This window comes from Vulpes vulpes, chromosome 13 (assembly GCF_048418805.1).
Source record: "Vulpes vulpes isolate BD-2025 chromosome 13, VulVul3, whole genome shotgun sequence".
Taxonomy (NCBI): Eukaryota; Metazoa; Chordata; class Mammalia; order Carnivora; family Canidae; genus Vulpes; species Vulpes vulpes.
The window spans coordinates 61,202,126-61,217,124 of record NC_132792.1 but is presented as its reverse complement, the minus strand read 5'-3'; the positions used below and the strand labels follow the sequence as shown (position 1 = coordinate 61,217,124).

Below are 14,999 nucleotides of genomic sequence, written 5' to 3'. Positions count from 1 at the left end.
GGAAGGGCTGATGACAAGAACAAATAGAAAGATATTAATAGCAATATTAATAGTCTGGGTGTTAATTAAAAACAAATACAATTAAACCAAAAAACCAGAGCTGCAAGGATCTGCTGTTTGTCAATGGGGTGAGCCAGCTTTTCTTGGGAACACCAAGAAAAACAGGTTGTGATGTTCAGAAAATTGCTCCAGTGTCCACAAACAGTTGGGTCTAGCCTGGCATCCTGAAATATGGGCCTCTACTAATTATAAACATTGTAGCCTGGAGGCATTTTGTCTCCAAAATATGTTGGGAGAGGCTTCAATTGGTTATTTTTAGTAAAAAGAATAGTTACCCACCTTTAGTACTTACTATGAGACAGACATTGTACTAAGTGCTTTACATGCACCAACTCATTTCCTCATAGCAAATCAGTTATTATCCCCCTCATTTGATGAATGAAGAGATTGAGACTTAATGCTGGAAGACTTGGCCCATGCCAAGAAGTGGGGAAGCCAGGATTTCAACACCAGTTGTCTCATGTGTGAAGCCAAGGATGGTGACCATTATTCTCTTCCTCCACTTCATTAATGTGTGTAAGTACCTTGCTGTGGCTACAAAGAGCAAGTGATCAGATGTATGACAAACCAAGAGAGGACTCCAGCCTTCTTGCCCCTTCCTGGAAGAGCCTATAACACCACTTTTTCCTTTGATGAGGATGAATAGCATGGAATTTGAAGTCTGCGGAGAGAGAAATCCTGGTCCTCTCTCTTTCTTTAAATCAGAGTTTTCAACAGACTTTGAATACATGTACAATTCAAGGCAGGCCAAAGTTGTACAAAGTTGTATTCAAAGGCAGACTATGGCTGAAAAGTATGGTAGGTACCTCCCTGGAGGCCAAGAGGCCAAGTGGCCAAGAGGCCAGGAGACCAGGAGGCCAAATACTTGGCCATGCAATGATAGCAAAGGATTTCCCATGCAGAGCCACAGCAGGGCAGCTTTGAAGTTTGATGGTTCTAAAGAAAAAGATGGTGAATCCTGGCATACCTCCCAACTTGGTACCTCATTCCCTGACATTCCTGGCTGCCTCTCTCCAGGCACTTTTTTCCCTTGAAAATTATGGTAAAATCCTTAGGAATTTTTGTTTCCAAAATGAAGTTAATGCTGCATTGGGAAGAGCTTGTAATTGGGAGGGAGAAGGAATGACTTTCTGAGTTACTCGTACTACTTTGTTCTGTTATATGTAACCTGCTCTGAGATGAACATCTTTGGCAAAAGCAGAATGAGCTCATAGAGTTTCCTTTGGTTATTTTTTTAAGTCACATTTCAACAGGACAGATAATCTTTGGGGAGGGGAAAAAATTTCTTGTATGTTCTGATCCCAGATGTATGGGAAACACACCAAACTTGCTTTCACAGAAGTTGAAGGACTTCATCTGCCAAGTCGATTGGTTCCAAAAGCAGGTTCACTATTGCCTGCCAGCGTCCCTCATCCAAGCTGACAGAAGCCAAAGCAACAAATTTATGGCATCAACTCTGTATCTCTGTGTTGAAATCTTGCCAAGTGGAATGTGAGGGGAGGAAAAGGAACAGAGGGAGCTTGAGTTGGTCTAAACTACATGAGAACACTTGCCATGAAAATCAAACCAGATCCTTGCTGAGGGTTAAAGTCATTCGTCAAATTCCCTTCCTGTTTTCTTTTTCATGCTCTTTGTTTTGTTTGCCTGATCCTTTGACTTCATGGTTCTTATGGAATCGGAAGTAAAGCAATACCACAGAAGAAAGTGAACCGAGCTTGTGGTGTCCCTCACTGAGCCAAACCCAAGAAACACTGGAAATATCCATTGCCAGTTCAAGTTTGTGAGATTTCCAGCCTGATAGCCAGACCAAAGAGGTTTGGAGTGATGTGTGGGCCTCCTCAGTATAAACCATTGCAAGGTTTGTGTTTATTATTTCACTCATCTGTCAGCGACATTGACTTTTTGGGTTAACCTTTCTTTTTTTCAGAGCCATTAAGTCAATATACTTCCAATAGTCCAAGAGATAAAGCTTTATAAGTTGTGAAATATTACACTAATTCTTTCCTCTCTAGCAGATATTGAAGTTCAATCATAACCAGTCTGCATGCGTGACCTGCATTTGTTAAAGACCCTAAGGCTGGTACAAGTACAGGGGATAAAGATGTGTTTGTTAAGGTCATACTTGGTGGGGGTGTTAGTAAATATTTCACAACCTGATCTCCTCTAGTAAAAGGCCCCAGTTTGTAGTGTACGCCTTCCATATAGTGTACCCTAACTGCACCTGATTCCAAGCTTCAATGTGTTATCACTGACCATGGAGGAGGGAAGAGATGTTTATAATAGACCCTTGCCAAGTTCAGTGAACTGGCTTCCAGAACACCTCTCAAACATCATACCTGGCTTTGTCTCTACAGCAGATGCATGGAGATGTTAAGTGCCTTGGTGTTCTTGTGGGCAAATTGGGAAGAGAACTAAGGATAGGAGGGGGACATGATGACTCCATGCAACCTCCATACTCATCGCCTGTGATATCATATACACACACTGTGTTTTCTGGGTTAACACGTGTAGCCTTTGGAAACTTAAAGGAAAATCGAGATGCAAGTTTCTATTTCTCTTTTTGCATGACTATTAAAAAGCTAAGGAATGGGGATCCCTGGGTGGCGCAGCGGTTTGGCGCCTGCCTTTGGCCCAGGGCGCGATCCTGGAGACCCGGGATCGAATCCCACATCAGGCTCCCGGCGCATGGAGCCTGCTTCTCCCTCCGCCTGTGTCTCTGCCTCTCTCTCTCCCTCTCTCTGTGACTATCATAAATAAATAAAAAATTAAAAAAAAAATTAAAAAAAAAAAAAGCTAAGGAATGGTTTCTAATGTGGGGCAGTAAAAGTTGACCATTTAAAGTTAAACTGGGTCTGATTTCTGATGTGCTCCCTAGTCCTGAGGGCAGGAGGATGGTAGCTGACCTAATATTTCATTTCCATTCACCATGAGCCTGCAACCTTTCTCATTTCCACCTCAAAACAGCAGAAAGAGTCTCACAGCTCATCTCTGAGTGACAGCACTCACAAGGTAATATTCCAGTCTCTTAATGTACATTATCTCTAATCCTCTTTCAACCATGTAAGGCAAAGATTATCTGCATTTTAGAAATGAAACTGAACCCAGAGAAATTAAGTTGCCAAAGTTTACAGTGATAGATTAGGGCTGTGATTCAGAGCCAGTTCTCTCTGAAGTCAGTCTTTCCATCTCTTTCTAAGGTTTGCCTCTTGTATATATTTATTTGTATAAAGATGCCAGTTTTTGCCATGAGTCTGGCAGCCTTTCTGAAAATGATCAAATCCAGAAGAGAGGAATTCAAAGGAGTTTAGAGTGAGTGGCTGCTGTTCATTGACGGATTGACGGGTTCTGGCCCCCTGATGTTCTGAGCACTCATTCCCTCCCCTGGGAGATCCAGAAGGGGATTCTTGCAGCAGACATCCTTTCTGGCCTGAGGCCCATTGTCACAGTCAAGGATATGAGAAGGATACTGGACAATTAATCAGGGTCAGGTTCCATGTCTGAAAAGTATAGTAATTCAGGCCTTAGAGATGATAAATGATCATTTATACTGAGGAGAAGAAGGCCTTGAGTCCTCAGCTCAAGGGTAAGCATAGAGGCTCTTAGTGTGGTTTTGAATCTATATGAGCCCTTCCAATACTAACATCACATTAAGTGGTGACTCAATGGTATTATATAAGGGCAAGTGAGTATGACTTGTGCCACATCATGTATTCAACCCTGCTTTATTAAAGATCAGTCTACCTCGAGTGGGAGGATGGCCTTGTTTTTGTGGTTGCATTGTTTGAAGAACAGCTAAAAAAACTTGTTCTACCAAATATAATTTAGTAAATGTGGTTGGAAAAAGATTTGTAAAAAGAGTCAAACTTAGTGCTTAGACTTAGTGTTTTTGCTAACTTGTATTATTTTGGACAAGTTACATAGATTCTCAGAGTTTTCATTTCATTCTTAAGATTATTACCTGTCAACTAATGAAGATATCAATCAAGTCTATCAGTCAAATTACCTATAATCTATTGAGACTCAAATTTGTTATTATACATCCAAATGCTTTAAAAATAACTAATAGCTATGAAACAAATGAAAGTTGATATATGTGTACTAAGTACACTCTAGATGCTTGTAGAATATGAAGATATATATCACAGTCTCAGAAATAAGGACCTTACAATTTAATTACAAAGAAATGCTATAAATACTTAAAAGGTTAAAGAGATAAATAATATCAAAACACTAGAAATGTCATGCAATAGCCCTGATTAATTTCCAAATAAATGCCTCTGACAGCTGTCATAGGAGCTCATAGGAAGACAAGAAAATAAATGGTGATATGTAAACTGTTTTGGGTAATACTTTGAGGAATAATTTGGCAGGCTGTAGAAAGAGAGACACAGATAAATCAAGGATAACTTACAATGGATACATAGGTGCTGTGGGATTGAACTATGTTCCCCCATAATTCATATGTAGAAGCCCTAGGGTGGGGCCCTAATCCAATAGAACTGTTCCCCTTATAAATGACACCAGAGCGGCACCTGGGTGGCTCAGCAGTTGAGTGTCTGCCTTTGGCTCAGGTCATGATCCCCAGGGTCCTGAGATTGAGTCCTGCATCGGGCTCCCCAGGGGGAGTCTGCTTCTCTTCTGCCTATGTCTCGGCTTTTCTCAGGAATAAATAAATGATACCTTTTAAAATAAATAAATGATACCAGGTCTCTCTCTCTTTTTCTCTCTCTCTCTTTCTTTCTTTCTCAGACACAATGATAAGGCAGTTGTCTGCAAGTCAGAGTTCTTACCAGAAACTGAACCCTGTCAGAACCTTAACCTTGGACTTTCCAGCCTCTAGGACTGTGAGAAAATAGATGTTTGTTGTTTAAGGAACCCAGTCCATGGTGTTTTTTTATGGCAGCCTGAGCTAAGACAAGAAGAACCATGTAAATAAAAAAGAGAAGGAAGGGAGTAGAATACTCTTAAAAAGATTTTTTTTTAATTTGACCTCTAAGATAATACTGAGTTTAATGTTTAGAAAATTATAGAGTGAAAAGGATGGAGAATAAATCAGGGTCAGGTTAAAAATGACTCTGAATGCCACTAAGAAGTTAACACTTCATCCTATAGCAAATGTGAATGCATCTTAAATTTTTGAACCAGAGACTGTGTTTGGTAATAAAATAGCACTTTAACAAGAATGATCCTCTAGGAATGAGGATGATGAATTTTACAGAACAGAGAGACAAGATATAAGGTTGTTGTGATAATTCTTTTAGAACTCAGTGCTAGACAAAAAATCATTTTCAGTCTATATCGAAAGTGAGCTTTCTAACTCATCACATTCCTGGTTCTGCCAAGAAACTCAGGAAAAGCAGCAATTGTAGTTTTTATTTTTCTCTTTTTAAAAGACATATTTATTTTTTTGAGAGAAGGAGAGAGAGAGAGAGAGAGCACGAGCAAGCGAGCCTGGGTGTAAGGGGAGAGGCATATGGTGAGGGAGAAAGAAATCCAAGCAGGCTCCACTCAGAGCACAACACAGGGTTCGATCTCACGACCTGGAGATCATGACTTAGATCACAACCTGAGCAGAAACCTAAAGTGGGACACTTAACCTACTGCATGACCCAGGCGGCCCTCGTTTATTTGTTTCTCTTACTCCAATACAACATTATCTGTTTTTTTAATAGTTCTACTTATTAATTCAACGAACATGTATTAAAACCCATTAAATGTCAAACTCTATTCTAGGTGAACAAAACACAATACAAAGCAAAGATCCCCCACTCCTATGAGCTTACATTCTAACAAAGAGAGACACAATAATCATAATATAAAAGGAAGCTATGTCATGTATCAGAGGTTATACAGCATAGAGCATATATAGTATATAATTCCATTATATTCCTCTAATATAGATTAGAGTGCCTTTTCATAAATTCTCAGAAAAAAAGAAAAATCAGAGCAAGATGAGGGAGATTAGGTAGTTTTGGGGGAAAGTAGATGGCAGTGTGGTGGTCAGGGCAGTCCTTACTGAAATGGTGACATCTAAGCAAAGATGTATACCTGTATCTCATATTGTAAATCAGTATGAACATTCTTTTCAAATAAGAAGGATTCAAAATAATAAAAGGAAAATTTCAGTAGTCAAGCATGCAATGATAAAAGCCTACACAAATGTTTTAGCAGTGGTGAAAGGAGATCAATGTAAGGGAGATTTTTGAGAAATAATTGACAGCTAAATGACTAATGCACCCTTTGCTTTTGCTATCCATATTTAGAAAGGTGGCTGAGGTCCTAGACTTTTTTTTTTTAAGATTTTATTTATTTATTCATGAGAGACACAGAGACTGAGAGAGAGGTAGAGACACAGGCAGAGGGAGAAGCAGGCTCCATGCAGGGAGCCTGATGTGTGACTCAATCCCAAGATCCCGGGATCATGACCTGAGCCAAAGGCAGATGCTCAACCACTGAGCCACGCAGGCATCCCAAGGTTCTAGACTTCAATAAATGAGAGACCTACAGCTTCATTAACAAAGGTAGGGCTTTCAGTGAATGGTGGTAATGTGCTTGTGAAATCTATGACCCTTGTGGAAAGCAACCTAAAGAACAGAAGGAAAGAGAGACACAGAATGAGAAAAATTTTAAAAAGAAAAAGAAAAAAAGAATTAAAATAAAATTTTATTTGCAGTGAGGGTGGAAAAACTCTACTTCCCTAAACCACATTCTATGAGGAAGAGCTGCCAAATATTCTGAAATTCAGATGAATTGAGGAAGGTTGCTGAAAGCCAAAATAAATGAATATCTTCACATCTTGAATGAAGTATAAAATTCTCTAAAAATAAGTGAGAATCCTAAGGGAATGTGGGTGGACTGAAGTAATAAACATCCCTCTGGGATGTCGGTTTCTTTGAAATCTAGGCTCCTATATGGGAGGAGTCTGGATATGAAGTAAAGTTAGGAAGAAACAGGAAATATTAGCTCTTGATCAAAGTCAATAATGCCATAAGTAAAATAAACTCAATAAAAGAGCAAAAGATGAATAGGATGCTTAATTTTGAACTATATCAACCGATTGGATAATTTGTTCACTTCAGGACAAATGTGCTCCCAAGACATAGCATAAAAAATATGATGATGGTGTGTTTGAGATAACACGTCTCCTTTAAAATTGCTGACAGCCCCAGATTACTTCTGCTACTCTGTAACTTATTCCTGAACAAATAGTAGAAATAGAAATAAACTCATTCAAAATGAGTAATAGGACTTCCACTTCTAGTCAATGTGGTATAAAAGGGACCAGATTTACCCTCCCAACTGAAAAAAAAAAAATAAAACAGTGGACAAAGCATATGACATAATGGGGTTCAGCGTGTTAGGCATCAGGTAATAAAAGACAATTCTCACTTAACGTCAGGAAACAAGGGAAAATCTGCAATTGTTCCAGATTACTACCTGGAGAATGTTTCTAGGTTCCAGAGAGTGGCACAGTAAGGGAGAACCCAGGGAGAATTTGTTCATTTCCCTGAACTGAGGAGACAGATCTGGAAGTGTAGGGAGTTGAGGAAGCTTGAGTTCACAGGGAAGAAGACCGAGATAGAAAATTAGAAAGAAAAAATTCCAGAGAATTCCAGAGCATTTCCCTCAAATCATCGACTGAAGACCAATCAGCTCATGTATGTGAAGAAACTGCACAAATCTAAGAAAATAACTGCCCGAGAGGATTAGGGGGATAATATTTGGAGCTCTTACATGGCATAGAACATTTTCTGTTACCACCAGTCAGAGTATCAAACCTTATAATTCACTATATTAGGTAGACAGAAGGATTTTGCCTCTATAGTGAGGCAAAATTAACACAAAACTAACTGTACTGTTGTCCTGTTTACTAAAGCTTAAAAAAGCAAGACTTGAAAGGATCAACTTATTTCTCCATAACTTAACTATGTCCCAGGACAGTTTTGGAATATTTATATAGGGATACAAAAATATTTATTACTCAGTAAAGTGCAATTCATAGTCCACCATTCAATTAAAAATTAGATTTTTCAGAGAAGCAAGAAAATGTGACTCATAATGAAGAGTAAAATCAATCAATAGAAACTGACCAAGAAATGGCACACTTATGAAATTAGTAGACAAGACATTAAAGCAGTTATAACTCTATTTCAAGTATCCCAGGAACTAGACGAAATATTGGAAATATTGAACTGAGACTTGGAAGATAGGATAAATGACCAAATCAAACTTTGAGATGAGAAAATGACAATGAGTAATGGAAAAGACACCGGGTTATTTAACAACAGTTTTATACATTGCAAAGATTAGTACTAATCTTGAAAATAGCCATAGATATAATTCCAAATGAAACACAGAGAATAAATATATATTAAAGAGAAGAAGAAAGAAGAGGAAGAGAAAGAGAGAGCAAGAAAATGAAGAGGAAGAGGAAAAAAATCAGTGAACTATAGAACAGCATTAACAGACCAATTCATGTGTAGTGGAATCCCTGAAAGAGGAGAGAGAAGAAAAAGTGGGCAGAAAAAAATAATTAGATAAGAATGGCTGGAAATTTTCTAAGTTTGATGAAAAGTATAAAGCCACAGATGCAAGAAGTTCAATGAACCCCCCAAGCATTGGAAACATGAAGGGAACTATATGAAAGCACATCATAATCAAGTTGCCAAAAACCAATAACAAAGGGAAAATCTTAAAAGAAGCTGCAGGGCAAGAAGATGCATTACATAGAAAAGTAAAGGTAAAGAACAAGGTAGACTTCTAATCAGAAAGAGTACAAGCCTTAAGACTGTGAAACAATGCCAGTTACCGAAGAAAAAACAAAATGAGACTTTTCAACTTACAATTATATCCCTAACAAAAATATCTTTGAAAAATAGATAAAGCAAAGCCATTTTCAGGCATACAAAAGCTGAAACAACTGATTGCCAGTAAACCTGTGCTAAATTAAATACTAGTGGTATTTCTTTAGGCACAAGGAGAATGATTCCAGATAGAAATTCCATTCATACAAATGAAAAAGCACACCAGAAAGCATAACCCCTTGGATAAGTATATTTTTTTCTATGTATTTCTCTTTAGAAGATAATCATTTTTTTAAGATTTTTTTTTTTGAAAGAGAGAGAGGAAGCAGGGGGAGGAGCAGAGGGAGAAGAAGCAGACTCCCCACTGAGCATGGAGCCTAACTTGGGGTTTGATCCCAGGGCCCCAGATCATGACCTGAGTTGAAACCAAGAGTCAGCCACTTAACTGACTGAGGCACTTAGACACCCCTTAAAGATACCAGTTGTTAAAGCCAAAATAAAAACAATGTACTTTGAGGGTTTATAATGTATGTATAAGTCAATGTATGAAAACAGTAGCACAAATTCCAAATTAAAGATTTATTTATTTATTTGAGGGAGAGAGAGATAGAGACCAACTGAGCAAAGAGAGGGAGAGATAGGGGGAGAAGTAAACTCCTCGCTGAGCAAGGAGCTCAATGTGGGTCTCAATTCCAGGACCCTGAGATTATCACCTGAGCCAAAGATAGACACTTAACTGGCTGAGCCACCCACATGCCCTTCTTTTTTTAAAAAGCTTTATTTATTTGTTTATTTGTTTGTTTATTTATGAGAGAGAGAGAAAGAGAGCAAGTGAGCACACAGAGAGAGGGAGAGGGTCAAATTCCAAATTAAAACAAGATGGCATTACATACCTATTCGAATGACGGAAAAGCAAAACCAAAAAGCAAAAAAGAAAACCAACAGCAAATGCTGATAAGGATGCAAAGCAAGGGAAACTTTGTTGCTGGAGGGAGTGCAAAATGGTACAACCACTTTGGAAGATGGTTTGGTGGTATATTAAAAAGCTAAACAGTCTTACGATACCATCTAGCATTTGTGGTCCCAGATAATATGTAATGATTTGAAAACCTGTGCTCACACAAAAATCTGTTCATAGCAGCTCTATGTATCATTACACCAAATTGGAAGCAATCAAGATGTTTCTCTGTTGATTAATGGATAAACTGTGGCACTTCCATATAATGGATTACTATTTAGTGATAAAAAGAAATGAGCTATCAAGCCATGAAGAGATATGAAGAAAATTTAAGTGCATGATGCTGGTATGAAAGGACTACATATGGAATGATTCTAACTATATAATATTCTGGAAAACACATACTGTACAAACAATAGAATGATCACTGGTACCCAGATCTTGATTTAATACCATCATCTTCATTAGGACTTGACTGATTCTAGGACTGGGCAAAAAATATCCATGATGAACCAAAAGCATCTTGTAGTGTTAGAAAGTAAGAAAATGAAAGAAAAAAATTCACACACATTGAAAAGGTATATCAAAGGAGTCAAGGAGACAATTGAGTGAAAGAGCTCCCAAGAGCCAAAAGTGGAATAATTTGAGCTACAAAATAAATAAGAAGTGTTGGATTATAACCCAAAGTATAGAATAAATATCCATGAGTGCATACTAATGCAAATCAATAACTGAACAGAATGACAAATGAGTAAGAAGAGATGAACGTCCCATGCAAAAGAATTCCAAATACTTTATATAGCTACTCTAGCCTCAAGGAGATAGAACATAGCTTCCCACTCCTTAGGTATGGGCTGTACATAGTGCCTTCCATCCAAAGTTTACAGTATGGAAGGGGGGAGGAAGAGTAACTTTACAGTAAATAAACCTGGCAACCACTGCCTCAGCCAGGTGATCCAGGCCAACACCACCATCATAAATCATGTTGGCAGTATGCATACTTGATATGACGTAATGAAAGTGGCATTTCACTCCTATGGCCTTCCTCCCTATAACCCACGATCTAAGTATTATCATGAGGAAAACACTAGTCAAATCACAATGTGGGGCTTCCTACTAAACACCTGATCAGTACTACTCAATTCTGTGAAAGTTATCAAAAACAAGGAAAATCTGAGAAACTGTCACAGTCAAGAGAAGCCTAAAAATACATGAAAACTATATGTAATATGGAAGCCTGGAAAGGATCTCCAAACAGAGTAAGCTCATTAGTTAAAAACTAAGGAACTATAAATAAACTATGGACTTAGTTAATAACAAAGTATCAATATTGGTACAATAATTATAACATATGTATCATAATAACTCAAGATATTAATAATAGGGGAAATTGTGAGTATATGGGCACTCTCTGGATGCTCTTAATTTTTCTATAGATCTAAAATTGTTCTAAAAAATGAAGTCTATTTCAAAGTAAAAACAATCAATAATGCAAAGTCCATGAGAAGAGAAAGAATGTATATAATTACAAGGTCCTTATACTACATGTAAGTGACATAAAAATCACTTAAATATACTGTGGTAAGTTTAAGATGTATGCTATAAATCCTAAAGGATCCATTAAAATAATATAAGGACTTACAACCAATAAGTCAACAAAGGAGAGAAAATGGAATGATTTTTTTTAAGTCAATACAGGAAAAGAAGCAAAAAGGAGAAAGAGGAACAAATAATACATGAATAGTAGGTCACAAATAGCAAATAGATTTAAAATAAATCATACCCAAGTCACATTAAATGCAAATGTCAAGAGAACTGATTTAAAAATACTAGACTTCAGATTGCACAAAAAAGCATGCTCCAACTATATGCTACTATAATAAGGGAGCATTTAAAATGTAAATAGGTTAAAGGTGAAAGTTGGAAACGGTATATCACAGTGACATTAATTTGAAAAATGCTTGTGTGGTTATATTAATATCAAACAAAGTTGCTTCTAGAGCAAGTAAAATTACCAAGGATAAAGAGGGACATTTCCTAATGACAAAGCAGTCGATTCATCCAGAGGACAAAAGGCTAAGTGCTGATGGTCTTAATAACAGCTTCAAAATGCATCAAGTAAATAAAAAGTGAGGAGTTTTCAGCCAATACTTTTTTTAATGCTTTTTCAGCCCTGCCCACTTTCTTCTCTCCTTCTGGGACTCAGATGATCTGTTAGATCTTTTTTTTTTTCTTAATCTTTCTTAATATTTTTTTTTCTTAATCTTAAGTGCTGTGGGTCCTGGAGGTATTTTTCTATTTTTCTCTCCTTGTTCAGATTGGCTAATCTCTATTCATTTTTCCAATTCACAGATTTTTTTCCTTTGCTGTCTCCATTCTGCTTTTGAGACCATTCATGGAATTTTATATTTTGGTCATTGTCTTTTCCAATTCTAAACTTTCCATCTGATGGATCCTACAATTACGGAGAGAAGGTTACACATATTTTCATTGCACACTCACATGTATTATTGTAAATAATTCTGACATCGTGACTCTCAAAGTGTGATCCCAGACCAACAGAGATGGTCTTGGGGGATTTGTTGGACAGTCACACTCAGGACCCACCCCAGACCTATGCAGTCAGGAGTTCTGAGGTTGGAGCCCAGCGATCTGGTTTTAACAAGTCCTCTAGTGATTCCAATCTAAGCTAGAGCTTGAGTCCATTCTTCCTAGAACTTGATTTCTAGTATTTTCTTCCTATTCTTCCTGACACGTGCACATGCCCGTGTGCCCATGTTCTCTCTCTCTCTCTCTCTCTCTCTCTCTCTGTGTACACACACACACACACACCATGGCTTCTGCTGGACCTTGAGTAACGTCCACCTTACTGCCACCCAGAGTGCCAGGCCAAGCTCAAATAAGAGACAAATAAGAGAGCTTTTATTGCACACTTACCTACACTATTAGTAGTGCTAGCAGTTCACTCTGTGAACAATATGTTCATGCTATGACCAATTCTGAAATGTTTTTAAGAGACTGAATGAAAAATCACCCTTCTTCCTCTGGCTGCTTTCTGCTTTCAGATTCTGCATGATTTGGGAAATCTGACAAGAGCAAGAGCAGATGGAGCCCCAAAGTCAACTTGACAAGAGACCTAGCCTACTGAGACCAAAGATGCATGTATTCAGACCTGTGCTCCTTTCAGACCTTGGAAATGCCCACCCAAGTAAAAGTTCCAATACATAGAATGTGCCCACAACTCAACTCTTTGCCTCCCACCAGACCTGATGGGGAAGAAGGAGAAGAGAGTCCCAGTGTCCATGCTGAGGATTGTTACTAGTTCAGCCCTCCTATGGGAGAAGCATAAGCTATTCCCTTAGGAATAGCATTTCACACCACAGAGAGGAGTAAAGAGCAGGGTGGAGGGAGGAGTGGGGGGATCCTAGAGTGTTTAGGAAACCAAAACAGCCTGGAGAGCAGTAATAATTGCTGACATTTACTAATAGCTTACTGTGAATAAACTACTCTTCTTTGTGGTTTATATGTATTTACCTTTTCCATACTTTTTTTAAAAAACATTTATTAGGTAAATGTATTGCTAAACCCATTTTGCAAGTGGGGAGACTGATCCTAGGAAGTTAGAAATGGTTCCTGCATAAGGTTGGAAGTAGAGTGATTAATAAGAATCCAGTAGCCGCTGCTTTTACAGCCAGCTGAATCTTATAAATCAGCTCACATAAACAATGGAAACCAAATGATCAAAATAAGAGATTTTTATTAAGGGCCGGTGGCATTTTGAAAAATCTGATAAAACTTGGTAGGGAAAACATCAGCAGCTTGAAACAGAATGCATAAGCTTTTATTTTATTTAGAATATCTTATTTCTCTTGGATATTCTTTTGCCCTTCTTCTCCCTGAAAGCTTACCTTAGTGGTTATGGATATAAATATTCTCTAGTTTTGGTTCTGTTGTCAATCCATGAGTCATCTGTGAAAATATTGAGAGCTCTGTGAGAGAAAGGTCTCTGTCCTCACTATTGTATTTCCAGTGTCCAGAATATACTCACTAATGTTTTTTTGAAGTGTTAATATTTTATATGAAAATAAGAGCTTCTTATTGAGTTTGTCTTCATAGGTAGGCCCAGAAATCACTGTTTTCTCCAATGAGCCTAATCCAGCAACTATAATACTTAAGATTTCAGCTAGAATCAGTGCTAAGGCTCTTTTGTTATAATTAATTGAACATAATGTCTGAGGCCTCAAACTTGCCTAACCTTCAATTCCCTTTATTGCCCTCGCTTTATTGCTTCTAGAACAACTATCTCTATGTGCTCCCCCACTGGGAGTGCTCTCACATAATTTAGCTCCCCCTTCCCAGAACTACAAGTGCTGAAAACTGGAAATGATCTTGTCTGGGGCATGTGAATATATGTGCTCATGAGAAATCAACCGAGCTGGGAATATCCACTCAGGCCATAACTTTAAATCCACTGTGTGCTAAGAAAAACAGCCTCCATGGTAGGGTGAAGCCTGCATATGCTAACAGAGCCATTGTTTTTCCAAATTTCTGATTCTTATCCAAGCAAACCCACTCTGTTCTAATATATTATGTTGTCATAAGAAATGTGCAATATTACAATCTGGTTCATCTCTAAGTGTCTTTAGGGTATTCTTTGTTTCTCTGTCAATTCCTTGGCTTTTTCCTAGAAGTCAGATGGATATAAATACCCAAAGCAGAACTCCTTGGGAAATGCCTCCATGACCAGACTTGTGGGAAAGTTCAGGACCAGATGGTATTAAAGAAATTATGATAATTTCCCTCAGATGCCCTTTAAACCAGACCAGCCTCCTGGAATACAGGAGGGATGGGATTTGTGTCCTAGTGCTCTTAAAGCCAAGGCTGTACCTCTCATTCTAGAAACACTGTGTGTGTGTGTGTGTGTGTGTGTGTGTGTGTGTGTGTTTCTGGTACTCAGAAAACACAATTACTTCACCACAGAATCTCTCCTCTTGGGTTCTACCTGCCTTCACCCAATGAAGGTTTATATATATATATATATATATATATATATATAACATATAAATATAAAGTTATAAATATATATTTATATGTTTATATATATATTGTTTGTAATTATATAACTTATCTCTGAAAGGTCCTATGTTGCATTTCTAAAAGCTCAATTATATAGGGAC

The 14,999-nt window shown here is 37.9% G+C and overlaps 1 protein-coding gene across 1 annotated transcript in view; it reads left to right on the top strand.

The window, feature by feature from the left end:
* C13H8orf34 (chromosome 13 C8orf34 homolog) overlaps nt 1-12,978 on the top strand; it is a 395,548-nt gene extending 382,570 nt beyond the window's left edge. The window contains exon 13 of the mRNA XM_026012287.2: nt 12,888-12,978. Coding sequence (XP_025868072.1) covers nt 12,888-12,898 — 11 coding nt within the window. The 3' untranslated portion in view covers nt 12,899-12,978. The remainder of the gene's footprint in view (nt 1-12,887) is intronic.
* The last annotated feature ends 2,021 nt before the right edge of the window (nt 12,979-14,999 follow it).